Source organism: Brassica napus, chromosome A6 (assembly GCF_020379485.1).
Source record: "Brassica napus cultivar Da-Ae chromosome A6, Da-Ae, whole genome shotgun sequence".
Lineage (NCBI taxonomy): Eukaryota > Viridiplantae > Streptophyta > Magnoliopsida > Brassicales > Brassicaceae > Brassica > Brassica napus.
In genome coordinates this window covers 26,881,155-26,908,445 of record NC_063439.1, presented here as the reverse complement: position 1 = coordinate 26,908,445, position 27,291 = coordinate 26,881,155, and the positions used below count along the sequence as shown (strand labels likewise).

General features: G+C 38.2%; 9 protein-coding genes and 1 long non-coding RNA gene across 11 annotated transcripts; 1 reads left to right on the top strand and 9 right to left on the bottom strand.

Annotated features, from left to right (window-relative positions):
* Nucleotides 1-459: 459 nt before the first annotated feature.
* On the bottom strand, nucleotides 460-2,939 carry LOC106399435 (putative MO25-like protein At5g47540). The gene is made up of 10 exons (XM_013839918.3): nucleotides 2,233-2,939; nucleotides 2,027-2,145; nucleotides 1,871-1,945; nucleotides 1,689-1,782; nucleotides 1,533-1,592; nucleotides 1,362-1,430; nucleotides 1,184-1,282; nucleotides 1,059-1,103; nucleotides 839-941; nucleotides 460-748 (listed from the first exon to the last, which is right to left on the bottom strand). Exons 1-10 carry the CDS (start codon nucleotides 2,506-2,508, stop codon nucleotides 672-674), a joined length of 1,017 nt encoding a protein of 338 aa, XP_013695372.2. The 5' UTR covers nucleotides 2,509-2,939; the 3' UTR covers nucleotides 460-671.
* Nucleotides 2,940-6,487: 3,548 nt separating this feature from the next.
* Nucleotides 6,488-8,089, top strand: LOC125609853. The gene is made up of 5 exons (XR_007339956.1): nucleotides 6,488-7,013; nucleotides 7,113-7,175; nucleotides 7,286-7,392; nucleotides 7,507-7,608; nucleotides 7,863-8,089. It is a non-coding gene; the product is annotated as an uncharacterized LOC125609853 (long non-coding RNA).
* Nucleotides 8,090-8,411: 322 nt separating this feature from the next.
* Nucleotides 8,412-9,010, bottom strand: LOC106399436 (cysteine proteinase inhibitor 5). Its single transcript, XM_013839920.3, is given in 2 exon segments — nucleotides 8,412-8,589; nucleotides 8,592-9,010. Coding segments are annotated over 2 exon segments (381 nt in total). The 5' UTR covers nucleotides 8,949-9,010; the 3' UTR covers nucleotides 8,412-8,565.
* A 1,964-nt stretch (nucleotides 9,011-10,974) lies between these two features.
* LOC106399437 (tonoplast dicarboxylate transporter) lies at nucleotides 10,975-13,852 on the bottom strand. The gene is made up of 3 exons (XM_013839921.3): nucleotides 13,290-13,852; nucleotides 11,387-12,530; nucleotides 10,975-11,311 (listed from the first exon to the last, which is right to left on the bottom strand). Exons 1-3 carry the CDS (start codon nucleotides 13,734-13,736, stop codon nucleotides 11,277-11,279), a joined length of 1,626 nt encoding a protein of 541 aa, XP_013695375.2. The 5' UTR covers nucleotides 13,737-13,852; the 3' UTR covers nucleotides 10,975-11,276.
* A 2,043-nt stretch (nucleotides 13,853-15,895) lies between these two features.
* LOC106397639 (NADH dehydrogenase [ubiquinone] 1 beta subcomplex subunit 8, mitochondrial-like) lies at nucleotides 15,896-17,182 on the bottom strand. The gene is made up of 4 exons (XM_013838256.2): nucleotides 16,943-17,182; nucleotides 16,767-16,853; nucleotides 16,592-16,687; nucleotides 15,896-16,163 (listed from the first exon to the last, which is right to left on the bottom strand). The coding sequence occupies exons 1-4, from the start codon at nucleotides 17,078-17,080 to the stop codon at nucleotides 16,107-16,109; spliced, it is 378 nt and encodes a 125-aa protein (XP_013693710.2). The 5' UTR covers nucleotides 17,081-17,182; the 3' UTR covers nucleotides 15,896-16,106.
* Nucleotides 17,183-17,722: 540 nt separating this feature from the next.
* LOC106400169 (putative 57 kDa heat shock protein) lies at nucleotides 17,723-19,071 on the bottom strand. 2 transcript variants are annotated; one of them, XM_048781375.1, is made up of 4 exons: nucleotides 18,946-19,071; nucleotides 18,322-18,687; nucleotides 18,018-18,221; nucleotides 17,723-17,938 (listed from the first exon to the last, which is right to left on the bottom strand). In XM_048781375.1, the coding sequence occupies exons 1-4, from the start codon at nucleotides 18,992-18,994 to the stop codon at nucleotides 17,934-17,936; spliced, it is 624 nt and encodes a 207-aa protein (XP_048637332.1). In that variant the 5' UTR covers nucleotides 18,995-19,071; the 3' UTR covers nucleotides 17,723-17,933. The 2 variants fall into 2 exon arrangements, with proteins under 2 accessions (XP_048637332.1, XP_048637331.1); XM_048781374.1 differs by having other exon boundaries at nucleotides 17,723-18,221.
* A 700-nt stretch (nucleotides 19,072-19,771) lies between these two features.
* Nucleotides 19,772-20,644, bottom strand: LOC106400199 (14.7 kDa heat shock protein-like). The gene is made up of 2 exons (XM_013840588.3): nucleotides 20,455-20,644; nucleotides 19,772-20,355 (listed from the first exon to the last, which is right to left on the bottom strand). Exons 1-2 carry the CDS (start codon nucleotides 20,537-20,539, stop codon nucleotides 19,991-19,993), a joined length of 450 nt encoding a protein of 149 aa, XP_013696042.2. The 5' UTR covers nucleotides 20,540-20,644; the 3' UTR covers nucleotides 19,772-19,990.
* A 676-nt stretch (nucleotides 20,645-21,320) lies between these two features.
* Nucleotides 21,321-22,679, bottom strand: LOC106400036. The gene is made up of 3 exons (XM_013840452.3): nucleotides 22,537-22,679; nucleotides 22,017-22,385; nucleotides 21,321-21,943 (listed from the first exon to the last, which is right to left on the bottom strand). The coding sequence occupies exons 1-3, from the start codon at nucleotides 22,586-22,588 to the stop codon at nucleotides 21,582-21,584; spliced, it is 783 nt and encodes a 260-aa protein (XP_013695906.2). The 5' UTR covers nucleotides 22,589-22,679; the 3' UTR covers nucleotides 21,321-21,581.
* Nucleotides 22,680-23,790: 1,111 nt separating this feature from the next.
* On the bottom strand, nucleotides 23,791-24,704 carry LOC106399489 (RING-H2 finger protein ATL79-like). Its single transcript, XM_013839969.3, has one exon. It carries the CDS (start codon nucleotides 24,489-24,491, stop codon nucleotides 23,952-23,954), a length of 540 nt encoding a protein of 179 aa, XP_013695423.2. The 5' UTR covers nucleotides 24,492-24,704; the 3' UTR covers nucleotides 23,791-23,951.
* Nucleotides 24,705-24,941: 237 nt separating this feature from the next.
* LOC106397097 (heterogeneous nuclear ribonucleoprotein 1-like) lies at nucleotides 24,942-27,093 on the bottom strand. The gene is made up of 5 exons (XM_013837653.3): nucleotides 26,837-27,093; nucleotides 26,650-26,741; nucleotides 26,334-26,556; nucleotides 25,246-26,257; nucleotides 24,942-25,143 (listed from the first exon to the last, which is right to left on the bottom strand). Exons 3-5 carry the CDS (start codon nucleotides 26,553-26,555, stop codon nucleotides 25,130-25,132), a joined length of 1,248 nt encoding a protein of 415 aa, XP_013693107.2. The 5' UTR covers nucleotide 26,556; nucleotides 26,650-26,741; nucleotides 26,837-27,093; the 3' UTR covers nucleotides 24,942-25,129.
* Nucleotides 27,094-27,291: the final 198 nt, after the last annotated feature.

The window sequence follows — 27,291 nt, the reverse complement described above, 5'->3', positions numbered from 1 at the left end:
CATATATTTAAAATCTTTGAAGCCTGTGTAATATAGTCTTAACTCAAATGGAGCCCAACAACACCTATAAGCTTTAATGGAGGAGACATGTAACCAGTAGTGATTGGGGGAGTGTTGACCGCTTAGATGCAGCCGTACTAGAAGCCTTTTGCTTGGTATGCAGTCATAGAGAGAAGGAAAGAAGAGGAATCTGCCAAGACATCTCAGCTTGGAAACGGTGGTCTTGTCTCAATACACGCATAGACATTGTTCGTGCAAAGATTAGAGAGTGAATTAACCGGCTGTTTAGCAGCTTTCTGTTGGTTAGTTTTGGTTTTGCTTTTGGGGTGTCTCTACATACATTTGATGTTTTATTATTTGTTGAAGTTAAACGGCTTTAGAAGCCTTGTTTCTTGTTTCTTGTTTCTTGTTTCTTGCTCTTCTCTTACACTTTCACCATGTGGTACATGCGAACTTATATGCGCTTAACAAAACCATTTTATTGCATCAACAGTGAAATGTGTACAAGTGATTACATAATCAAATAAATATCTCGTCTGTGTATGTGTGTAAGAGAAAGTGAGAGAGCTTTGTTACCTAATAAAAGAAACAACAACAAACTTTGATGCTCCAAAAATGTCTTTTGAGTGTTTAAAAAGGGAAAGAAGGATGATTTCTGTTGGTTGGTTGGTTCAAGCAAGATCTTGCGGCTCAAGGGCTGCAATTTCTCTCAAGACCTGACTTTTGTCTGCTTCAAACCTCTCGTCCTCTGCCACCAAAATGGAACGAAACAAAGCATTTATCAAGGATGAAAAGAATCAAATACAAAGCGTGTGGTCACTTAAAAGGACTTCCATACCTTTGTCTGGTTTTAAATCAGCCAACAATCTCAGAAGCTTGCTCCTGTTTGCCACCAGAATGTTGACTATATCTGCAGGCTTGTTTTGGTTCGCCACAAACAGCTGCGCAACAGTGGTGATAATCTCATTACAATCACGTTGGAACCACATTTAAACAAGCAGGACAATCATCATCGCAAATGATGATTACGTTCCACAAGATATATAAAAAAAGTATACCTTGAAAACATGGAATGCTTCTATCTGGATGCTCTTGCTGGACTCCTGTAATTCAAAAGGGATTGAGTTTATTTCCCAAACTATTATCATCAAGAACAAAAGATTTGAGGAAGGTGGCGACATACTCTCAGAAGATTCATGAGAATCCTCAAGTTATCCCTTGAGCTCACATATTTAGTCATCACAGCTGAATTTGATCGATCCAGTAATATATCACCCAACAACTGTTTACACGAATACATGAGCTTGATGACACACTAACGCTGTTTTAATGTTTAGACTCTCTTATAATTTGTACCCTACCTTGATAGCTTGCCGTCTGGTTATATAATTACTTGATTCAAGAAGCTTTGAGTTGTAGTCCGCGAAAAACTGCAAATCAAGAAGTTCGACAATTATACTTGTCCAAAGCATAAGTCATTCATAGTGTTCTGCCTTAACGCACAGATCATAACATTGTAAGAAAAAACTTACCCAGTCTTCATTATTGGTGAGAAACTCGGCAACAGTAGACTTATGCCTAGTTAACAGTTCCTGTAAAAAAACATATTACAGAGTTGGAGTTATCATTGCATGTTTTGACACTTGATAGTGAGAAAAATGCAAGTTTTGTAGCAAATTTAAAAGAACCTTAAAAGTTGCAGCTGCATCGGCAGCAATGTCGAAATTAGGAAGCTGTATGTAATCGAAGAACTTCTTCACATGCTCCGACTCCAAAACATACCTAAAATCCAAGGGAATCATGTAAGTAAACCCATTGCCATTGCATCACAGGTTGCAAACAGAAGAAAAAAAAGGAATGATGTTCTCACTTGGCAACAATCTGATGGCGGATGCACTCCCTAAACATAGCACCGTAATGCAAAGCCAGGTCCGTGTTCTCAAAGCTGACATCAAAAGCTATAATTAAAGAATCTACCAACAGGTAGCTTAATGCAACTTCAATGATATGAGTCAACAAGCCTCACCCCTCTATCAAAACATCCATGAGATCAAGATTGGCTTCAAGATAATCAGAAGCAATCAACTTAGAATTGACTTGCTGCCTCTGCAGATTAGCAACAACTTGTGTAGCATCTTTCCTCGTCTGATCAACCAAATAAAAAAAAGGACAATACTTTCTCAATCTAATCATCAAAAAAAATCGTGTTTATGGGAAAAAAAAAACTCAAACCTCGAGGGTGAGTTTAGGGAGACAAGTAATCAAGAGACGAAGAGAATCCTCTCGAAAGAACTCTTGAGTCAACTGAGCACAAGCTTCAGCAACAGGCTCAGCCTCGCTGTTGCCATAGAGAATGGACTTCATATCACGAATGTTCCTGCTCAGCTCCGCCATCACCACCTTGTCGTCGCGTTTGGAGTCAGGGAGAGAGATGTAGAGAAAGAGATCGCGCGTCTGTCGGACGAGGTCAGACGGAGTCCGAGGCTTGGACTTGAAAAGCCCCTTCATCTTCGCACCGCCGAGATCGGGTTGATCCGAAGGTTCTCCGGTGGCTGAAGAAGAGGTTGTTAGGCTTCCGCTTAGGTGCTGGGAAGAGAGCCTCCGCGATGGCGCGGAAGGGTCTCGTCCAGCACCTCCTCTCGATGACACGCACGACCCTATCTTTCTTTACCCTCCTCTCTTCCCTTTTATTCTAAATTACAATTTTAACAAAAGTAAAAAAGAAAAAAAGTATTTTGAAAATTGGAGGTCTCTCTTTTATATCTCTTGGTTTTGAATCGTTTCCCTATATCTCCTCCTGTCTCACCATCTTCCTCTCACCCTCCATTTTTTTTAGCGTTGCAGGATTAAGAAAGAGAGAGAGAGAGAGAGAGACAGCTATTTTCTCTCCTATCTCATGCTTCCTAAAGTAAAAGACAAATATATTAATTGTGATTCTTCTACTAGTGAAAATGTCCAAATAACGACATTTAACTATTTTTAAGCTATGTGTTATGTCTCAACAACAAAAAAAAAAGGGAATTTGCACTGGATACACATAGGAACAAATTTTATTAGCTAAATGGACATAGTACTGTGTATTGTTTATTAATACCGAGACTAACCCTATTCAACCTTACATCACAGACGCAACCTTTTGCTATTCACACATGCACCTTCCGTAATAATGATGAAAATCTTTGAAATCGCAACCGACAATATTTTCAGTTTAATGAAAAAACCAAAAGCATCCATTGAACGTATCTTTTGTTTCAATATACTTTAGAGATCTCTTTCTCAGTTTCTCAGCTCTCCACAATATCAAGTTTATTATCGAAATCAAAATGTTTGCTTCTCGGATCGTTGAGTTTCTTGAAGATCTAGTAGAAGAAATTGATGTCCGGTGTCTATCCGACGTTCGTGGTGACCTCCCCCTCCCGGATACCGATCAACGTGACAGAATGGTTCTCGTCGGTGATAGATGGTGGTATTTCTCTCTCTCCCTCGCGTTTCGGTTCGGTCTTATGTACGAAGGACCCCTAGGAAAACTCTTTTCTCTGGTGGCTCACTGGCTCGTCGGAGACTTTGCGGTTGATCTCTGTTAGAGAACGACGGAGACGCCGTCACGAAACCGCAAGTCAGTCCTCTGGCCCGGGGTTTGTCTTCGCCAATCTAGAGAGTTTCGGGAGACGGCGGAGGGCTCATAAGGGATGGCGGTTCCCTGTGCTTCGTCTCCATCAGATCTGGTTTCATCTCTCAGCGCCTAGGTGGAAGGTAATACGTGGTGGTTCGGACCTTGAGCAGCGTGAGATTTCAACCTCTTTGCGGCGGTGAGGGTTCGTGGAGTCGGTTTGTATCCGGCGAATTGGAGCCGCGGGACAACTCTGTGGATGGCAGATTTGAAGTTTTCGTTGGTGGATCTGTGTAGGGCATGAACACCCCCGCTAGAGATACTTCGGAATCCGATAAGGCCCGTCGGTGTTCACTGGAGGAAGGGACTCGTTTCCCTTGTCTTCTCACCTTCAACTTCTCTCTCCGTTTTGCTTAGATTAGGTATAGATGTTCTCTGTTTGTTTTCTGTAACCTAATGCTGTTGTTTTGCCGTGGTTGTAACTGTTCCGATGGCTTTTGGGATTGATAATTAATGTAATTTTAATTTTTTTTATAAAAAAAATGAAATTTAAGGTAGGTTCAAACGGTGATCAATTTTGGACAGAACCGTAAAATCACCATCTCTCTATACATGGTTTTGCAAATATATAAAAATAATGCATGATCACCTAATTATTTTCTCTGTTTTGGTTATTCACCTAAATTGGCCAAAAAAAAACTATTTTAAAGCTATATTCGTTTGTATGTAGCTTAGCTGCAGGTTGCCGCAGGCAGCGATGATTAATCATAAGTCGTATAAATTTAAATTGTTTTCAACGATGTACAACTTGATCGTAAACTGTGTGATAGCACAATGAACATTAAAGTGCGGTTTGGGACCAGTTACGGACTTACAGATGCCAGCGACATGCAAATGATCAAGGCTTATAAGTTAACTAGGCTAAGACCGAGCGCTTATATAATAAAAATTTAAAATATATAGTATTAACAAATTAAACATGTATATGTGTTTGATTTTTTTTTAATATGCATACAGTTATGTTTTCTTTATATAATCATAACAAATTAAACATGTATATGTGTTTGAATTTTTTTTAATATGCATACAGTAGTGTTTTTTTAATATAATCATCTATATGTTGGACCGAGCATTTGTAATTATAATCGTGGAGTGAAATCTATTTTGAATTTATGATGAGCCTGATCGATTTGAGATTAAATTTTTTATCACCATGTTTATTCCTATAAAAATCGTAATGTGGTCATCAAGTGAATTTTTATTACAAAACAGGTTCTACAACTTTTTTAATATGTTACTTTAACATCACTGAGAACTATTTTAATGGTTTTAGAACCAACAGCTTAGTATTGTTTCCGAAATCGAATTACTTTGATCTTAGTCTTCCGTATAGTTTTGAAGAGTTTCAACTGGACGACTAAATAGATGCAGTTCATTTTCTTGCTTTAAGTCATTAGCTGAATATATATTATATTTAATTTGAATATTTATAAAATAAAAATTCATACTAATATAATTTTATGATCATTTGTATCTTTTTACAACAAAACAAATTAAGCCATTGATCACAAAATTTTCAAAGTGGGATTTTAAAATTTCTAATAATTTATAGTCTTTCTCAAACTTCAAAATATAACATATACGAAAAAATCTAAAATTTTATTATTATATAGTTAATGTAATTGTTTAATTTCTTTTAATAATATAAAATTAGAAAGAAAAAAAGAAATATACAAAAATTGTTATCAAATCTTTATTATTCATAATCATTATAATGGTCATATATACGTTAATCATAATAGGTAATTATGTAGTTTTTATTTAGGAAAATTGCGAGAATATTCTTTTATACACTATTTATCAATTTGATAGTTAATTTAATAAAAAATATAATATAAATTAAGATGTACCAACGTATTTTTCTAAAAAATATTGAATTTCATTCTCATGCTGACACATGACTACAAAACAATGTTGTAATGTTTATCAATTAATATACAGAGATTGCTTCCAAGACGTACAATTGAAAACGGAAATGGAGTCGTTACTTACGAATTAATTCTCAACTAGATTTTGACCCGCGCCCCCGCGCGGGTGCTGGATTTAAATTTTGTTCAATGTAAATTTATAAACCATTTATTTTATAAAATGTCCATTTATATTTTTATGTTTTGTAAATTCCATTTAGAGTAATATATATGATTTATAATGTAAAAATGTTATATTAAGAGCTTTTTCAATCTCTACATAATATTATATCTATAATTCTATAACTTGATGCAATTTGATATAAGTGTAAGATTCATATATTAACTTACTGGGTTTTTTAGTTTATTTATTTAAAAAACGTTTAATTTTTTTTGTTGTAGTTTTCTATGAATTATTATAGTTTTATGATATTTTATTTTCTTGAAAATTGTATTGTAGCAGATTAGAATCTATATTATATATTATATATTATAGTTTCTGTTTTTATTTTCACCACAAAGAAACAACAACCATAAATCTACTTTATTTTATTTAAATAATTAATATGTCAATTATTTTAAACAAATGGCTTAAACTAAATAATAAAGTGAATTGGGTCATAAAACTGGGCTAGAGTATATAAAAAATTAGTCTATCAATTATTTAAAGAATTGGGCTGGTCCAACTAATCCAACTAATTACTCCGGAAAAAAAATGTATGCGTAAAACTCAACTACTTTTTTGCTTTCTCATAAACTTCTCCGTCGCCCCTTCACTGTCTCTCTCTTTGATCTGATCTCCGTCTCGATTATTACTCAAAAAATATCAAATACAAAATCGGAGGAATCCTAATCCATGATCATCAGATTGTTCATTGATTTATTGTATAAAAGGTTAGACTATTTATATTCTTTTTATTCAATTGACAGTGTGAACGATTAGGTGTTTTTAATCATAAAAATTGTTCAAATATTTTTTAGATCTGGCATCTCTAATAGTAGATTGGCCATCACCGAAGTCTTTGAAGATTAACATGTAATAGATAAAGTCAGTGTTAATTTGGAATCTTTGTGTACATCGAAACTCAATTACATGATGGCCAGATATTGGAATCATTGCAAGGTACCGTAAAGAAGAAAAAGGAGATGATTTGATTAAACGCTTTCTATTGAATTATGACAGAAGCAAAGTTAGGTTTCTATTTCTCTTAAACGATTTCTGTTTGGTAGGTTCTTTTTTTTCTTCTAGTTTCTATTTTGAATATTCATTGGTTGTTCTGTCACTTCTATAACTCACAAAAGGAAAAAGACAACTTTGATTATTTATAGTTGATAATGTTTTTGTCTTTTTACTTGTGTTCCAGAGATGATCCTAACGAAGCATTATTCTCTATTCATAATTTTACTAAGAGCACAAGCAGCGGGTGATAGTTCAGGTTTACATCTTTTAAAACTCTTTCCTTGTTCTTTTGAAATTATTATGTGTTTACTAAAAGCATGTCTTATCCTTTACACGGTTGATATGAAACACATAGTGAAGGAAAACAAAGACTGAAACAAACGAATGAAAAGCATAAACAACTTGTCTTGCATATCAGGTAGTGTATCTTCACTTTCCTTTAGTAATTGGCTGTGAAAAAACTGTCATGTTTGACTACTAAAGATTCAATGATCAATCTATTTTTTCTATGTTTTTGTATGCTTTCAGGTGATGAAGGTGTCATTGATAAGAATTGGTCATGTTGGAGAAGAAAGATCAGTAACCGTTGGATCACAAATATCAAATAGAATTGCCAACCTTGCGAACAAACCAAGGTTAGTATAATTTAAAAATGAGTAGTTCATACATTAATCATGAAAGTACGTTCAGTTTTGTAATCTATATAAATATATATGTTTAAAATATTTTCCTACTGTTTCATCTGCAAGGATGCACTCAAGTGTTTCTCCTCCAAAGTTCTGTTTCCAGGAATGAAGCATCTTCACACGTACTCTCCACCCGGTTTTGTAAGGCTTGACATCCTTAAGCAGGTTACAACTCGCGTTACTCGACATATCTTGTAAAAATTTATTTTTTGGTGATGGGTTGAGGATGAAGAAATTGAGTCGTAGAGGGATATCTATATATATATGGTTACGAAAATTGGTAAGCACGTTAAATATCACAAGGAAAATCTAACCATTAAGATATTGCTTGATTGTATGATTGATAGATATTTGGGTATATTCTTTTTTCTCTTACGGAATACATTAATATATTGTTATATTTGTTTGCAATGATTTAGGTAACTAATTATGGAGGATCTCGATTGCTTTTAAGGAGATACGGATGTTATTGATTTCGAATTTGGTTAAAGCTGTGTATATTGTTAAATTACGAAAAGGACATTAATAAAGTCAGCAAAGAAAACGTTTTGTCCTGCTAACCTTGTGTCCAAACAACAATCAATTTTTTTTTAAGTTTGCTATCCTTGTATCCAAACAGTATCAAAAGGTACTTCAGTTTTAATAATATAGATTATACCAAAAATTACAGTAATGAGGAAAAAATGTGAAACTGGTAGTTGAATAAATACTGGTCACATGTGATGAGCTACTTACTATGGTGGACCAAAGAGAAATGACATGTTAGCTTTACACCTTCAACAAAGACAACAACTTGCCCTCACATGTGGTTATCTCGTGGCTCCTCCTTTGTAATTTCTTACGAATAAACGACATTCTTGTTCGCTAATCAAATAATTAAAGATTTCTTATTCTTTCTCAACGGTCTCGTGACTCCATAAACTATACAGCAAATTAACCGGCATAATTAGCGGATGTGTCACCACTTGTTCAATCAATTACATAACCATTTCTTCATGAAATCAAATCAAGCCAACAACATGAAACTTGAAACCAGATAGTAATACAGAAATCGACATTAATTTCTTCTTTGTTTATTTAACTTTTTTACTGTTTTTATCAGATCATTACATTTGGAAGAACTCAGAGGAAACAGCCATTATTTAAATGGCAGGCTTGAAAGAAGTGAGATTCATCGATTTCAACCACGCCCTCTCCCATACAATAGCCTCGTAGTTCTTGCTGGCACCAGCACCGGCTATCTTTACGCCATCATTAACCGCAACAATAAGCCGGTAATTCATGCCAGCAACTACCTGAGTCTCGCCGCTAACAACCGCCACGAACTTGAGTCCCGATTTACTCTGCATGTTGTACTCGGACACCGAGAATCTGCCGATCTCTACGACGTGAGGGTCATTAACGTCGCTGAGGGGACGCCATCCGCCGACACGCGGCGACGCAGACGCGTATAGAGGGAGGAGAACGAGAGAGAGGAGAAGAATGGATGTTGCCTTGTTATTCATTTTCGCAGTCTGTATTTTGTAACCGTTGTTTTTTTGTGGAATTGGTAATGGCAGAGTTTAGGTAGTGATCTTTATAGTAGAGGCCTGATACGTGGCGTGGCGTGACGTGACGTGGCGTGACGTGGCGCGGATTAATTAATTTCTTGCTGATTTTTCTGATACATGGGCCATAAAGAGAAGAAAAAAGTTAAGATATTTAATTAATGCTTAACGAAAATCTAATCAAATTAAATTTTCATTATTTTATATTTTTAACCTTGTAAATAAATCAGTGGTTTAATTAGGCATGCATATTCGATTTTCAGTTTCAGTTCCAATTCGGCCTTTTGTTCCAATTTTGAATTTTAAAAATAAGAACCAATCGGTTATTTTTAGCTTTGGTTTGATTATTTCAATTTTTGGTTCAGTTCAGTTCCGTTAACAATAAAAAATTAATTAATATTTTTAGATATACAAATCTTTTAACGATTATTTTAGAAAATATAGGATGTTTCAAAATATAAGAAATCGATTTGTATATTTTTTAATATTATTAGATATTTGCATATTCGATTTTCCATTTGGTTTTGTTTTTCACTCTAAAAATATAGAAATCGCTTGATTATTTGTGAATATTGATTTAATTTGATTTTTTCGGTTTATATGCCTAAGCTTTAGGTCTAGTATTTGCAAGAGTGATAGCTTAACAAGTAGCCAATCAGTTTAGCCAATCATTTATGTATATTGCAATGCCCAACTACCATCTACAAAATTAAATACCAGAAATATAATAATGATAATCATATTAATTAATAGTAATAATTCACAACTATATAGCATTGCAAAGGACAAATAAACAACATAAATGGGGGTAACGGACAAAGAGTAATAAAAGCAAAGACAGACAATTATTGATGTAAAACAAACTAAGGCACGAGCGTTTTCTTTTATTTCTTTTGCGTGTTGTCGAAACTCGTATACAGAAAAAGACACGCTGGACAGTGACGTGGCGGGATTATCAACGAGGTGGATATGATATGGACAAGTAGGACCGCTCGATGGATTGACAACTGTGTTTTTATGAGTGTTTTTAACTGATATGAACTTAAAGCAGATTATCTCATACACACACAAATTTTAATAGTATTTAACTATTAGATATGTAATTCATTTTTTTTTTCTTTTTGAGGATATGTAGTCTAATTTTTGAATATGATATTCGCAATACCTATGGTAGGGGAATGGTAGACTTCTCTCTCTTCTCTCTTTCTGAGACTTTGAGAGATTGTAAGTCGCGGTGGTTCCCCTCCGAATAGAGATTACCGATTCTGGTACACGGTGGTCCCCTCGACAGTTGTGTAGCCGGCTTTGTTTCCGGCGGTTTTGCGCTCCTTTGACGAAACTGTCCGGCGGTTGACTTTCTTTACGGTGGAGAAGAATTGATGGCGGTGAGTGCGCTGTCTTGAACCGGTTCATTCGCCTGCGGTGTTTGAGGTATGTGTCGGGTTTGTGGTGATTGTGGACCTCAGCATGGATGAGATCTCGATCTCGTTTCGATTGATCTCTCTAACGCGTTTGATTGAAGAAGTTGTTTCCAATAAACTTCCAATACTGTCGTTGGAGGTGGGTGCGGTGTTTCTGGTTAAGGTCCTGGATGATTTCGATGTTGTCGTTCTGATCCCGGTGTGTTCCGGCGAAGCTCGCGGTTGTTTTCCGTGTCCGCCGACGTTATCCTCGAGTTTGGTCTCGTTCGGTGACGATGGCTGGTTGTGTGACGCGTGTCCCCTTGTTGGTTTTGGGCTCACACGTGTCTTTGACGTGTATTTGTCGGCTTGCCCGACTTAGTTTTGGGCCTGAGGCCGTTGTGTTTTTTTTGTTTTGTTTGGCCCGTTGGTTTTTGACTTGTAGGGTTGGGCCTTCCTGTATGGTTTTTGGTGTTTGGACTTGACCCATTTAATAAAATATAGATGGCAAAAAAAAAAATGTAGTCTAATTTTTTAAAACCACATTTTAAATATTTCAGATGAGATTTACTAAAATAACTCAATATTTAAAATGCTATTTGGATTTACGAATAGGATCTTCCGAATGCAGAAATTTATACACATACATATTTATATACTATTAAAATATTTGTCTCAATATACAATACACATGAAACCAAAAAGGACCAAACTTACCGGTACGTTGTAAGCACAAAAGAAAGCAATCGTACCGGATACTATACTCGCCCGGGTTACAAAAATGGGCCGGTTTGATGACCACATCCACATTTCCCGTTTCACCTGCGACTGATGTCCCCTTGTAAGAATATAATACAATGAATCGATAGTACTTCAGCCCATAGAACTAAACTCCTCCTTTTGATCCAAACACGTAAGTCCCTGCCATGTAATAATATAGATAAGCAACTAATTTTCATACTGATAAAGGTGGGTATGATAAAATTAAAAGTATACCAAGAGTTGGCATCAAGACAGAGAGAAAGGCGGTTCCTGCGATCTTCAGAGGCAACCCTGTTTTAATCATGTCTTTGATCTCAATATGCCCTGTTGTGAATCCCACCACGTTGGAAGGTGTTCCCGTGGGTAGCAAGAAAGCAAACTGAGCCCCGATGGCACCAGGGACCATCAGGAGGAGAGGATGGATTTGCATATTCTTCGCAATCTCGATGAGCAATGGAACCAACAGTGTAGTGGTTGCGTTGTTTGACGTGAACTCAGTGATGCTAGCAGCGATGAGACAAACCATTGGAGCGATGGCCCAATAAGGAGCTGTTTCTAGAAACACGAGTCCTTTGGATAAAACTTCAGCTAGGCCACTTGTGCGTACACCATCGGCAATAGCGAACCCAGCTCCTAGTAACAACACTATGTTCCACGGAAGCTTCTTGCATTTACCCCAATCCATTAGCTTCTCTCCCTTTTTAATACCGTTTGGGATTATAAACAGCAACGTAGCCATCATCACACTCACCGTTCCATCACCGGCTCGGCCGTTGAAGATGCAACCCCACCCGGGGATATCATCCGTTATATTTCTTGTCATCCATAACACAACCAAACCACCAAACACAGACAAGACCATCTTCTCAGCGAAACTCATTGGTCCCAACATCTCAAGCTCTGTACGAAGATGAGATTTATGAAGATAAGGAGAGAGAAGTTTCCCTGACCCTTTAGGACAATACAGTACACATAGAATACCCCAAAGCACCACGAATAAGCACAAAGCTAGGGGGAAACCGAAGAAGAACCATTGGCTGAAACTGATTGGATCAGCCTCCGGGAAGTAGCTTTTCCACATTCCGACAAGTATCAGATTCACGCCTGTTCCTGTCAGCGTGCTCATTCCACCAACGACCGCTGAGTATATCACACCGAGCACCACCGCTCGGCAAAACTTCCCCACCGCCGGAGGCACCATTTCAGATGACGACGAAGGCGAAGAGGGCAGTCTCTGAAGTATCCCTGTAGCGACTGGCATCATCATGACCGTGGCCGCCACGTTGTGCATCCACATGCTCACGAACGCCGTTGTTGCGCAGATGCCGAGAAGAAGCAGCGGCGCGTTTAGAGGCTCCACGCAGAATACCATCGTTATCTTCACGAATTAGATTATCCATCGTTATGTTACCAACTTATCATTATTAGATATGTGGTAGCTTATTATTTATTTAAGCTCCATTAATTTATATAGGATATTGTATACTATTGAGTATTGACTGTTGATGATAATAGTTGTAACTTGCAACCTAATTATCATACGTGTTTATGATATATACATGGATTGGATTGGCATAGGCAAATAATTCAAAGGTTATTAAACAAAGTATAAATATTCCTATATATAACACATATATTAAATTAAAAATAAATAGAGGTCACTCTGTTATGTTCGGTTCTAAAATATTCTGCTACTTAATTTTTATTATCAGATTTTAGGGACCTCGTCGACCAAAAGTTTTATTTATAAACACAATTTGTTGAATACATCTAGAATAATTTGCATCCATTCCTTTTATAGACATAGAGCACTACTACCTGTTTAATGCTATTGAAAACCTTAATTTAATAAGTGGGGATTCAATTGAAGCTCTCCACCTATATCATAGTTGTAACTAACTCATCCATGGACCCATTTAAAATCATATGATTACTTCAAATACTTTCTAGAATCAGAATCCTTATCAACTACATGAGTAAATGTTTTATCCAGATTGCACCATATTCAGAAATTCGCATATGATAAAAAAATCGTCATGTTTTCTAACACAAGAAGGTGAAACTATTATAAAAATAACTAAAATAGAAAAAGACAAGAATATTGTAATGAAAAAGATAAATAGATAAAACGACTTACGTTGAGAGCAAGTCGGCGATGGATGTTGTAGTGTTCGACGGCAAGAGCGAGGATAAAGCTCCCAAGAACGAGGGAAATGACGTCATCCATGTAAGAACTTGCCACATGATCAGCCGTCGTGATTCCGAAGAGTGGGAATAAAAAAAGCGGCGACATGGAGGTGATGGGCATCGGGACGGCTTCCGTCAACCACCACGCGAACATCCACACAAGAACTCCTAGCATGTTCTTCGCAGTCGTCGTATCTTCTCCGCCGAGCCGTGCGCATAGACACACGACGGCGCAGAGAAGAGGACCAAGAGCGATGTAACAGTTTTTGGGCGTGAATATTGTCCGGAGATGGTGCCCCAGCGTTTGTTTTTCGAATGGTTCGTCATTATGGACAACCGGCAAGAGGGGAGATTTCAGATCGTCGGAAGCGGCGGCGGGGAGATGACCACCGTTCATTCTGTTAATTCAGTTTTAAGTGGCAGGAGATAGAAGAGACTGAGAAATGTAAGATAACTAAGAAGGGAAGACAGCCCCTTTTTATAAATCAATTTATTGAATTATTCAAATGTGCTCGGCCAAAAAAATCTACGTTTTATATTATGGTTCATATAACAATTAATTTGTGTGGTCATAAAACATGGTATTCGGTTTATGAGAGTGAGTGACACATGGTTGATAGTAAGAACTGTTTTATTCCTGTAAAATGTTGTTTTTCGTTTAATTTCTGTTGTACATGAAATAAAATGTTGCCTCAACGTGTATATCACCGATATTTGCTGGTTTTTAATTAATTACATGAATAATGTATGAGGGTCAAACTAATGAAAAGAGACGGTGTTTTTTCTTGGAAGACAAATCGCATTATTGATTGGATAATGTGTAAATATAAAGAAAGGTCATTCTACAGTGAATTATAATTGATGATTTTTCAAGTTATCTAAGAGAGTTATTGTTTATATTTATTTGATTTTATAGTACTATAATAATGTATAAATGGACGGGGGACCCATCGCCCATGAAAATGATGGTGTCTCTACATATTTACAAGTTACAAGTGGCAAAGTTGTGGTGGCTTGCAAATTCTGGAATCTGATGACGCATAAGGACAGTAGAGATTAAGATAACAAGTAATCATGCGATTAAGGACAGTAGAGATTAAGATAACAAGTAATCATGCGATTTAAGACTATTTATATACTGCTACAGGAAACCGCTAATAAAGACCTAGTTCCAAGAATAATGGATAGATTTTATTGTAGCTTCTTCGTTTAACATTCACAATCTCGCATATTATAAATCATCTACAACCTGAGGTTACTTTAATAATAGCTGTGAATCAAATGTATATTATATTTTTCCTAAATTTATTTCAATTTTTTTTGGTGCAGTTCTAGTGTTATTTAAATGTTTTGTTTTTGTGGTTAAGACTTAGAGGTTATGAAAATTTTAGAAATAAAGAAAAACGAACGAAGAGAAATAAAACAGAAAGAAGAAAGCCAAACAGTTGGCAAGAGTCAAGAGAGAGTATCACACGTTAGTAAGTGCAGCCTTTGGTAGTCCTCCAGAGCCCAACTTCCCTGGTTCATACCTTCCTCTTTCTTGTCCTTTTCTCCAATTATTTTTGTAATTATTATATTTATATAATATATATAACGAAATATGAAGAAATATTCAGGTGATAGAATCGACATGTATTTAGATGCATAACCAGATATTAGATCTCTCTAAGATATATGTACTCACTACTCACTTGGTCTAACAAAAATCAGCACATACATGCATGTATAGTTGTATACTATATACGTAGGACAAGTTTTGCTATATCCATAAGTCCAGCAAAAGGGAAGACAGAGAATCATTCCCTTAGATAATTGCATATAAGATAAGTCCTATAAACATAATGAGAGAGAAATAGAGAGGTTTGGTACGAACAACCAGGAAAAAGAAGTGCCATAGGGAATATGACACGTAGGCAGATCAGGTTGCTGATTAAAGATGAAACAAATGGGATAATTTGAAAAGATTGAAAGAAATCAATATCTCTAAACTCATGTGGCTGTCTTTGATTCCACCGCTTAGTCACCAGATATGAATGATTATCAGTTTTAATCTGCTGAGTTGTAGACTATGTGGTCTCCAAACTTACCTATTTTTCTTGTTTGATTAAATCTCTTGTTTAGTTGTTACCAATTCTACGTTAAACTTTGTATAAGTTCAACTCAAATCCCACTCATTATCCCATACTAAAAACATTTAGATTAGACTATTTTATACTCGTATGTTTCTTAAAGCCTATTTCTTCATCTAAACATGTTCAAGGCCCGAGACAAATTGTTTTTTTCCTAACCGACATGTCGTGGTGAAATTGATACCGAATACGTAACGGTGATAATGGAAAACCATTTTTTGTCAATATGACTTTGGAAAATCGTAAACGGACGCGAACAATAGTTCATGTCCCTCTCAACGTCCCCCACTCACAACATGCCAGAGTCACAGAAAATTGCATTTGCGTCTTCTTTTTTCTTTAGCCTTTTGTTTAGAATCGTACGAGGCTTAAACCTTAACATGACACATGTCGCTACTGCTTTGCGTTCACTTATGTAAACACAACCTTAAGAAAAAAAATCTAGATTTGTTGAAAAGCCAGACGTATTCTCTTTTGAATACACCCAAATGGTCACTGTTAGTTACAGAGACAACGCATTTAGATGAAAACGATGTCTCTTTTATTCTTTTGTCTGTAAGTTCTGAGCAGGAAACTAAAACAAGTTTAGAAGAAAACACGCTCGAGTTTGATAAGCAGATCACTTGATAGGTAGGTCTCTATGGCTCTCCACCAAGCTCCACTCTCAGGTTGTCATACGGATACACTCGTGGTGTCTGCAGGAACAGCACAATAAGAGATAACCCATGAAATGGGGAAAACAAGTACCCCAGTGGTAAGAGAAAATACGAGCAGAGAGATGACACGTCAGGTATTCATCTCACGTATAGACAGACAAAGAGAATCATCTTCTTAAGCCTAGTGTGCGGTTAAACTTCTATAACTTAAAATACTTCAAAAACAAAACTTCATTTCAGATTTTGTTGGCAGCTATCTATAGATTCTGGCAAAATAACCCATGTCAATCAAGCAATACGTTTAATATCAGAGTCAGCGCAAATGACGATGTGGTAGATTCACAATATAGCACATTTTCTTGATTGCTACCTAAAGATTCTAACCCCAAAAAAAAAAAAAAAAACCTTTTTCCCTCAGACATAAAGTCTATGCAAACACATAGGGAAGTTGAGATAATTTCACTTACAAAAGGAACCTTGGAAGCTTTATCATTCACAACAGCGAGCAAACCGAGAGTCGCAAAGAAGCCTAAACCGCCACACAACCATCCCAATGCTTCGTACTGTTTCACTCATCCAAAAATCAATCACTAACACAATTGATTTAAACCGGAAAAGCATTAGAAGAAAACTTTAACCAACCTTCCCGACGGTGTCAGCAATTCGATCAATGCAAGGCTCTGGAAACGCAGTCCCGTTGTCCCACATCAGCTCGTCGTTAACCGAAAGCTGAGACGCAAATTCAAAGGGGAAAGTGTCTCAAAAAATCGAAACAACAAAATTTTCAAAAATTGGAGAGAGATTTATTTGACACTCACAGGCTTATCGGGGACGATGTGTTTGCCGACGGGGAGACCCATGCCGGCGCGTTGGCGGAGAGATGAGGCGTTTGATCGTGCAACGACGCCGTTTCCACCCATTATCCTTGACGCCACACCGCTCAATCTTCCTGCCATTTTCGTTTCGGAGTTTTCTCTTCTGATCCCAAATCAATCGGTAGTACTGATTAAAAACTCTAAACGTCGTCGTAAGACTGCGCATTATACTGTTCAGTAACTCTAAACGGCATCGTAAGAGAGTGTCAACCTTCTGATCAAAAGCTCTAAACGACGTCGTTAAGAAGTCAACATTTCAGCCAAACCAGAGGTTTATTATTAACATGTGGAGATGCAATCACACATTTTACCACGAGTAGTAGCTTTTATTTTAAACATACGAGTTGTTTCGCAATTACATATATACACCTGGAAGCTTTAATTGCATCTCCATGTTTACATGAACTTTGCTTTGTTGGTTAATCACACTCACATGGGAATTAACTACAGATATATGTGACTAAAAAGCTTGTGATTCTTCCAAGTGTGTGAAGAGCTTTGCCATTGACCATTGTATATCTTAACTTCTCTGTGTACTACTTCTTTTATGGACCAAATGTTTAAACTATACTCGTGAATGTGCTAGCTTTGGTCCGTAATTGATTTGATTCTCAGTTTAATTATGTGGAAGTGATATATACATCTTAGGGAATTTGGTGGAATCAGTTTAACACACCAAACAAGTCATCTTAGGGAGAAAATAAATTTAAAGATTGTGAAAAGAACTGAAACTAAATCACCAGATACCATAGCAAACTTAAAATTGTCACAACTCAAACAAGAAAACTAGTAGTCAAACAAAAGGTTCTTCCAAAATAAACGATAGATAAACGTAGTAGCTAGAGAGAGCATCATGATTACTCTTAGTCGCTGCTGGTATTGTTGGGACGAGGTGCAATGACAATCTTGAGAACACCGAACTCTGCGTCGTACCCTAACCTGTGAGTCAAAATCGAAGGCGGAGGGTCAGAGGAGGAAGAGCGACTGTTGACGCATCCCAAGTAAACACGGCCACCACCTTCATCATGCTCGTACACGTTCTTCACCTCGGCGTAGAACTTAACCTGATGCTCGTTAGCAAGAACTTCAACATCATCGCCACGGACACCAGGTATATCGACTGCGAAGTAGAGACCATCACCCGGTAATGGAACTCCAACGAAAGCTCCCTTACGCCCTTTCACCACAAACGGATGATCCTCAAGGTGTCTCCCAGACTTACCTGTCGTCGGAACAGTTCAACACAAACACAAACAGAGCATTTATTACAATGGTTCAAAAAACATACATATATTGTTTCGAGAGAGTGAATGGGTTCGAACCTGCGTTAGGAGGGACAGTGTTGGTACACTTGTTGTCATGGTCCTTCACTTTGACCCTCGAGACAATCATCCTCAAGACTCCATCTTTCATCTTGGCATCCACGCCGGTGATCTCGCAGCAGTCACACCCTAGTCCGGCGGATCCAGAGTACTCACGAACGCCCTCCCTCCTGTTCCCGTCGGGAGTTTGGCCGGAGAAAAACACAAGCTTTTTTCTCACGGCGTCGACTCTGTGGCGGACGCCGTCGTCAGGAACGCCGGGCAAGTCGACGCGCACGTAGAGGCTGTCGTTCTCCAGAACCTTGACGTGGATGAAACCCTTAGGACCAGCTTTCTGGAACTGGTTGTTGGTCGCGTAGATACCCTCTGAACGTACAAAAAGGAAAGCTTTGATACTTCAGTAAAGAGAAGCAAAGGTCAATGGAAAGACTAAAGAGCTAACTCATACTCAACTAAAGAAGGAACCTTTAACTCATACTCTGTTAAAAAAGGAAGCTTTACTATCATGGACTAAACAAAAATGTAAAACCTTTGCAGTAAAGTTCATGAATGTCAACAACTTTAGAAGGAAACCCTAAAAAGGAACAAGTTACAGTGAGAAAAATAGAGGAGGAAGAAGGAGACCTCTGGTGTAAGGGATTCCCGTCAAGTTGAGGCATTCTCTCATCGCCATCTCTCTCTCTCTCTCTCTCTCTCTCTCTCTCTCTCTCTCTCTCTCTCTCTCTCTCTCTTATTGGCGTAAAAATGGTATGAAAAAATAGAAATGAAGCAGCTAGAGGTTAAATAACTTCGATCGTCTGTGACGTGGCACTACAGCTGGCTTCTTTTCACCACGGGTTAAAAAAAAACTCGTTCTTTGTCTCAGGAAAAGGTTAAAATCCAAAATTTACCTCATCTTTGACCGGTCATATCATATTTACCTCATCTTTTTTATACTTTAACCTGCTTTACCCATTTCATCTCACTGTTAAAAAACATTGCCTTTCCATCTTAAATTATTACCGTGATGAGAACACTAGAGTACGATGAGCTGTCCATCTTCTTCAATATGCTTTTTTAAATGCGACAAAATAGGGAAATTAGGGCAACCTCGTCTCTCGCTTTACTTCAAACTTTTTTTTTACAGAAGATCATTTAATGCATGCAAGAAGCCGCTGACGTCACTTATTCTCTTTGGTTTAGCTGTCAAACTTTTTTTTTTACTAATCTACTTTTCAGTACATACATACGACAAGCAAAAGTTTAACAATGCAATGCAACGTCTCCTTTCCTTGTTTTTGAATTAATCGTTTTTAGATGTTTATCCAGAAGATGTTTCCAAGCTTATTTTTCATGGTTTTCCACGTAGTATTTATTTAAAGTTTTTTTCGTTTGTTTTCTTCACAACAATATAAAGTTTGTTACTTTTATAAAATATCCGTTAAAGATGACGAAAGTAGATTCGACGAAACGTTTTGACGACATTCAAAAGATGAGATTATACGTAGAAGGAAATCAAAATAAGCACAAACCAGACTCAACAAAAGTTCACATTTATTAGAAACTAGAAATTAAGAAAAGACCAGACAAACCCTAAGACAGTAGACACGCAGGAGATACGAATCATACGACAGACACCACCACCATAGATAAAGACAAAATACGTACGTACGTTACGGACTCTCATCGATCAAACCACGTCGTCTTTTGTGATCTTGCAGTTGAGCATCTTCTCGACGACGGTCAGCTTGATGTTCACCCCGGCGACCTTAGGGACGGTGATCCAGAGCACACCGTCGCGAAGCTTTGCCTTGGCTCCGCTAACGTCGTACGCCACTGGGTTGAACACCATGGTGCCTCCGTATTTGCGACCGTCGTGGTCGTACTCGGACATGGCGGGTTCGTCGGCGAAGAAGTGGACGTTGTTGCCGTCGACCCAGTACTGGAGGTCGGAGGCCGGACAGCCAGGCAAGTCGACCCTGTAGATCACGGTGTCTTCCGTCTCTTTCACCTCGTACACCGCCTGGCTGCCACTTTTCTGGAAACGGTTCCTCGCTACAACGCAAACAACAAAGAAACGAAAAGATTAGTCATTGAAGAAGATTAACTTTTGTAATAAAAAAAAAAGTGTAATGAAGAAGAAGGAGGACGTACGGACAGGTGGAGAGTTCCTCGGGACACCGCTACCGGAGCTTCCGTGGCTCTTGTTTCCGCTGGAGTTGCTTCCTGCTTTACTCATTCTTGAAAACGACGTTGTTTTTGCTGTTTTTGGGATGTGTGGATTGTGATGTAACGAGTGTGAGTGAGTTCCAGTACTATTTATAACGGAAGGGATAATGACTAATGTGACTACTTTAGGGTTTGAAAAAGAGTCGAGTAAATGGGCCTAGTTATCGACCGAGTATAGTATTATTGCTTCTTGATTCACTTAGAGTGGATGAGCAAAGTGACTTTAAAGAATCCATATGGTGAGAATATAACCGGTGTTGTTATGTTTCATTTAATTAATGGGATTGTAACCACCATTTTGTCACATTTAGTAGTTGTGCTGTAGTATCCTTATCTTTATTGTGTTTGTTGCGTTAAAGACATCTTTAGAGATGGAATCTGTCATCTTTTGCGTCTAAGTGGATGGGACTTTTTTTTTTGCATTAGATGTTCATCATTTCCTCAGGTCTACCAGAAGCTCGGCCCAAAGTATGCCTCTGTTCCAGTGTGCAGATGCAATGGCTTACACAAAGACCTTAAGTGTTTAACCTTTGTTCAATATGGTATATACGTCTTCTGACAAATTGTGGTTTGAAATCCAATCTGATTTAGATTGCGTGTGTGATAATTTGACATTTATTCTAATAATGTTTAAATTTTGAGATTTCCAGTGAGGATAGTACGTGTAAGGTGTGTGGTAATCAACTACAATGGCTTGAAGATCATTTGTGTGTGTGGAAGTGATGCAGAACATAGAAATTGATATCCGAATGAAGATAATATAATTTTCAGTATTAATGTAAGCCATTTGATGGATCCAGCTTATATTATTATTAACTTGGTTTCAATCAGCTTAATTAAGGAAACAAGTTTAGATTGTGCAAACAAGTGACATGAATCACTAAGTTCCATAATAGCAAACACAAAAGCAGGACTAAACCATAACAGTCTCAAATCCCAACTTAAAAACTTAAAACACACAAAGACTAATCCAATCCAAGTACTCATAAAACAAAAGGAATAGATTCATAGATATGTGAAATTAAACCAAAACGCAGTGGAGAGATATGCATTTACTCTTTGGTACCGCCGGTGTTGGGACGAGGGGTAATGAGAACCTTGAGAACACCAAAGTTGACAGCACCGGTGATGTTATAATGACTCAAAAGCGAAGCTGCAGAGTCACCAGACCAAGAAGTGTCGATGCTTCCAAGGTAAAGACGGCCTGCACTCTCGTCGTGCTCGAACACATTCTTGACCTCAGCAGTGAATTTAATTTCACTCTCATTAGCAAGCACTTCAACATCACCGTCCCCAACACCAGGCACATCCACAGCGAAGAAAAGACCACCATCAGCTGTTGGTTCTCCAACGAAGGCTCGCTTGCGACCTTTCACCACAAACGGATGTTCCTCCACGCGTCTTCCAGATTTACCTATCGTAAAGCATTTTTCAGTAACTGATACGTAAAAAGGTGATAACTTTTTGAAAGAGGAAGGGGATCGAACCTGTGAAAGGAGGAACGGTGTGGGTACACTTGGTGTCATGGTCCTTCACTTTGACCCTTGAGAGAATCATCCTCAAGACTCCATCTTTCATCTTGGCATCCACGCCGGTGATCTCACAGCAGTCACAGCCCAGACCAGCGGTTCCAGAGTACTCACGCACGCCCTGCTTCTCGTAGCCGTCGTTGAAAGCCACCGCAGAGAAAAACACCACCTTTTGCCTAACGGCGTCGACTCTGTGGTGGACAGCGTCGTCTGGAACACCGGGCAAGTCGACGCGTACGTAAAGCTTGTCGTCGTCGAGAACCTTGACTTGGATGAAACCCTTGGGACCTCTTTTCTGGAACTGGTTGTTGGTCGCGTAAAAACCCTCTGGAAAACACGTAAGAAGAACGTCAGTGAGTGAGCAGACAGAACCGAAGAAGAAACACAGTAAAAAACATATATTTAGATCACCAAAGAAACAGATATTCATGGAAAAAATCAACAAACTAAAGGGAGACAAGAGAAGAAAGAAACAGACCCATATCGGTGGGAAGCGTCGAAATGTCAATGCAGGTGGTGAACCCAACCATCTCTCTCTCTTTCTTCTTTCTCTGTATTTTCTCTCTCTTTCGTGCTTAAAAAAATGGCGTTTTTGATTTTGTTGTCAAAGTTACTTAAAACGAAGAAGGAGGTGCGAGCTATGTAGACGTGGCACTCTATAGCTGGCTTCTTTAATTTCACCTCAAAGAGGCTCTCGTCGCGACGCGGAGGGTAAAAACAATTTGACTGGTCGTATCCCCTCCACTACGTCACTCTGTTTACCTTTAATGTTTTTTTTTTACCGTGAAAACTATCCGAGTGAACGATGAGCTGTTTACCTTTAAATATGACAACTTTTTTCTGCTTTCATCTTCACTTTTTTTACAGAGGAAACATTGAATCCGCCGCTGACGTCAGCGATCATTTACTGTTTCATACTCAAACGACGTTGTTTTGGAAGTGGAGAGTGCAAGTATGAAACGAGAGCGAGTGATTTTACGCGCTAGTGCGTCTCTAACTACTATCTATCGGAAGGGGCTGACTTAAGCTAGTATTGGCCCATTAGTCGGCCCGATTATTTTAGTAAACGAAACATAAAACTATATGGGACATAACAAAAAAGCCCAAGAATTTGAAACTGCTTTGATTTGGGGCAATGTTTTCAAAATTGGACCAAACCGAACCGAAAAAGCTTTTAAATTATGGGTTTAAATATTAAACCGGATTTAACCTTATTCAATTGAGTTTAAACACTGAAAAAAAAATAAGAACTAAAAATACATAATTTGTTATTTATCTTCTGCAAAATTTATACAAACTTAATTGGATTTAGTTATTAAAATTTCCAATAATTTAATCATAAAATAAAACTGCGTATGCCCCGCCTAAAACATGTTTTGGAACATTGGTGAATATGTTTTCGGTTCACGATTTAATCTTGTTCGGTCCGGTTTGAAAACACTGATTTGGGGAAGTTTGTGAGAAGTCTCTCTTGTAGAGTTTGGTGCAGAGGTTATTGATGAAAAGTTGGATGCAGTTTCTAGATCGTGATCAAGTAGGTGCAACATTGATTATTGATTCTCGCTGAAAATGATTGGAATCATCTTATGAAAAGTCAATTTTACCAAGAAACTAGTATCTTGCATTTTGAACATGTAACAAAACCTTTGATCGGTCCTTATGTGTTTCTTTGCTAGAGTTGCCATTTTTCTGTCGTTAGAGCTTATGATTATTATAGTTTGATGCATACAAGTGGTAACTAATGTTATGGTACATAACATGAGCATAGAACAACAATCTCAAGCAAACCATAATATAACTCTAAAGCTTTGGATACAAGGAAAGACTAAACAAAAAGGTCTAAACCTTTTGGAAAGAAGAAAGATGAGAACGTGAGAGAAGAAGTGAGGAAAGCTAAGCATTGGTCTGGTTTGTTGAAGGAGCTACCCTTGATGTTGCAGAGTCTAAGCTGTTCTGTGAGAAGATAGAAGTCCGGCAAGTAGGACAGGAGGAGCGGGAAGATAGCCACTTATGGATGCACTTGACATGAAACCCATGATGACATTTCTCCAGCACGTGGATGCTCTCACCTGGTTCGAACTCAGACAAACATATGGCACACTCTGCTTGAGCCCCTGCAAGCTCAAGGTCTGAGGAGTAGACAAGCGTCGGAGTTGGCACGGTGGATGAAACATCCTCTTCAGGATCAGGCTTGTGCTCGTTGTCGTCAGTTTGGAGATTTGGGCGGAGAAAGCAACGTATCGCAGCGCACAGAGAGAGGCCACATATGAGAGCAGAGACGACAAGGATGAGGAGAACAGATACGTTTGCTTGGAACTCAGTAGAGTTGGAGTAAGGCTTCCATCTGCAAGTATGAGAGTTACATTCTGTAGAAGAAGCAGAGGACAATGGTGAAGAAGCTCTAGTAGCTACTTGTTCTACTAGCAAACGCATCTTGTGAATTGTTTATTGAGAGTGTCTTGTGGTTTTAGTAAACCTTATACAAAGAGAGTGTGGGGACAATGGTGGTGAGGGTTCCAGTGAAGTCGTGAAGCTCTAAGGATTAGGATGTTTCGTCTGTATTTTGAGGACTATAACACTCGCCTTCTCTCTCTTTTGGTCCACTTCACATAATAAATGGATATTATTGTGATAGATGATGGGATTGCTCCTTTGTCCTTCTTGGCTTATCATCATCCACATGTTTGCCACATGTTGCCCTCACACTACGTTGCCTACATTCTAGGCAATACCTTTGCTCTCTAGCTCTCTTTATTTTAATTCGTTTTCGTTCATGTTTGAATATGTCAATATCTCTAAAGATTTAACAAAGAAGAGAGACAATAACTTCATACACTTCAGTGTTTCTTTGTCTTTTTATATATAAGTTTACATTTTCTTTTATAAGATTAAAGAAACAAAACCCCAAATTAGATAACAAACAAAGGTGAAATGAAAGAAACTATAGCAACAATTAAAATAGTAAAAAGTAAATAAAAGCTTTTAAAACTTTTCTTTTGAACAAATATATTTTAAACTTTTTTTTCCCTCTTCTAAAAACTCTCTCTCCTGCAAATAGCCAAATCATTTCTCTAAGCTGCAATTCCTGCAACAACACCATTTTCCATATGATTCATCAGTTTTTTTTCCCCATAAGAACACAAATGTTCATGTTCTTAGATGAAAAAAAGGTGTTCATTGTTCATACCTCCGTTTGGTTGCCTGTTGATGTATCCAGCCGGTCCTCTAGACATGAAGTCAAATGCTCCCATTCCCAATCTTTCATCCGCCTTTGCAGGCAGCGAAAGCCACGCCGAGTCACTGTACAAAGAGTCTGCCTCCAAGCTGTTTGAGCCGCTGCTTAAACCACCAACATGAACTCCTCTCATTGCTTCTAATCCTAAGCCTCCTCCCTCACTGCGGTAGCTATTACGTGCACGTGCACCCGCTCCTCCCCAGTTGTCTCCAATGCTGCCTAGTGAAGACATTCCTGAGTTTCCATTGAAGCTGCTTCTAGAGACTGGTGAGTTTGACATGTAACCTAGACCACCACTATTCCCCCATAAATGATTCTTTGCTGCTGCATTTAGCACAGAACCGTTAGCTCTGCTAAGGCTCGGAGTATATCCTGGGCTAAAGGGCCTTCCAAAGCCTGCACTGGAGCCAGATCCATAGCTCTGAGTCTGGTCTTGTTCGAAATTCAGATCAATCCCAAATCCATGTCCAAAAGGTGAGAATCCACCCCTATTAACTACTCCTGGACTGTACCTAACTTCAGGTTTCACTCCATAACTGGAGACTGGACTCGTGCTGAACCCTTGTGAGTACTCGTTCATCAGCAATGCACTGATTCTACCACTCCCAAAGCCATTGACATTCATTTGGTTCCGGATTGGGTCCTTGGGAACAGCCAGTTTAACTTCCACCATCTTCCCATTGAGTTCGTGGAACGTCCTCCGCAAAACTCTGTCTACAGCGTCCTCTGATTCATAAGAGATGAACCCAAAGCCTCTCGGTCTCTGTGTTCGGTGGTCATACATCACCACAACGTCAGTGATGGTCCCAAACTGAGAAAAGTACTTCTTGAACTCAGCCTCTGTAACGGATGAAGCCAAACCTCCAACAAAGATCTTTTTACTGTTAGCTGGACCAGGTGGTGATCCCTGGAGACTGCTGTTACTCTTGTGATCATCTCTTGGAACTGCCTTCTTCGCCTCAACCTAAGAAAAAATAAGTATCATAAAAAAGAATAGCTTTGCTTGGAGTATAAGGTTCTAAAAAGGGACTTTCACTTACAAGTTTACCATCGATGACGTGTCTGAGCAAGACGACTCTCTCGGCAACAATGGGATCAGCGAAGACAAGGAAACCAAAGCCACGAGCACGACCAGTGGCACGATCCTTCATGATGACAGCCTCCAAAACCTCGCCGAAGCTCTGAAAATACTCGCGAAGACGGTCTTCGGTGGTCTCCCAAGAGATGCCACCGATGAAGAGCTTACCTGACTCCATATCCATTCTGCAAAAAGGAGTATACTTTACATCTTGATCTAACTGAAAACACCATCTACATTCATGAAGAGAAGAGACTCGAATCGTGCAAAGTGCAAACCTTTATGGAAAGCAAAACGGAAGTAACGATGAAAACGAAAAGCTGGGTCTTGATCGGATTCTGTGAACCGATCGACCCACGATCCTGTATTCCTGCAAAAGAGAAACACAGTGTGGATCAAAAAGGTGGAAGCTTGGAGGAAGAAATCAAAAACCCATGATGGAGGATTAAGAAGCTTTTAGATTACCGAAAGTTTAAGAAAACGGAGAAGAGAGGAGATTGAAATCCTAAAGCTTTGAGAGGATGAAGCTTTTATAATCAATCAGAGGGCGAGAGAGCCCTCTCTCTCTCTCTTTTTGTTTTTTTTGATTTTTGTCCAATAATAAAAGAAAGGATTGACTGTTTTAGTTTTGAAATGGGCAAAGAGGAAAGAAAAATGGATGGAGTTTGTGCAGAGCAGATGAGAAGTGGAAAAGGAAAGAGAAGCTCCTTCTTACGTTTTTTTTTTGTTTCTTTTTTTATAGAGACGATGGCATTTTCGTCTTTATCTTTCTTCTCTTTTGTAATTTATAGCTCAAAGAAGAATTACATATTAACGACGTTTTGGTAATGGTTTTGTAGTGTGTACCAACGTCTGCAACCTTTTAAAAAATCTTGGCCTCTTTAAGAATTTAGAATATTTTTGATATTCAAAATCTATAA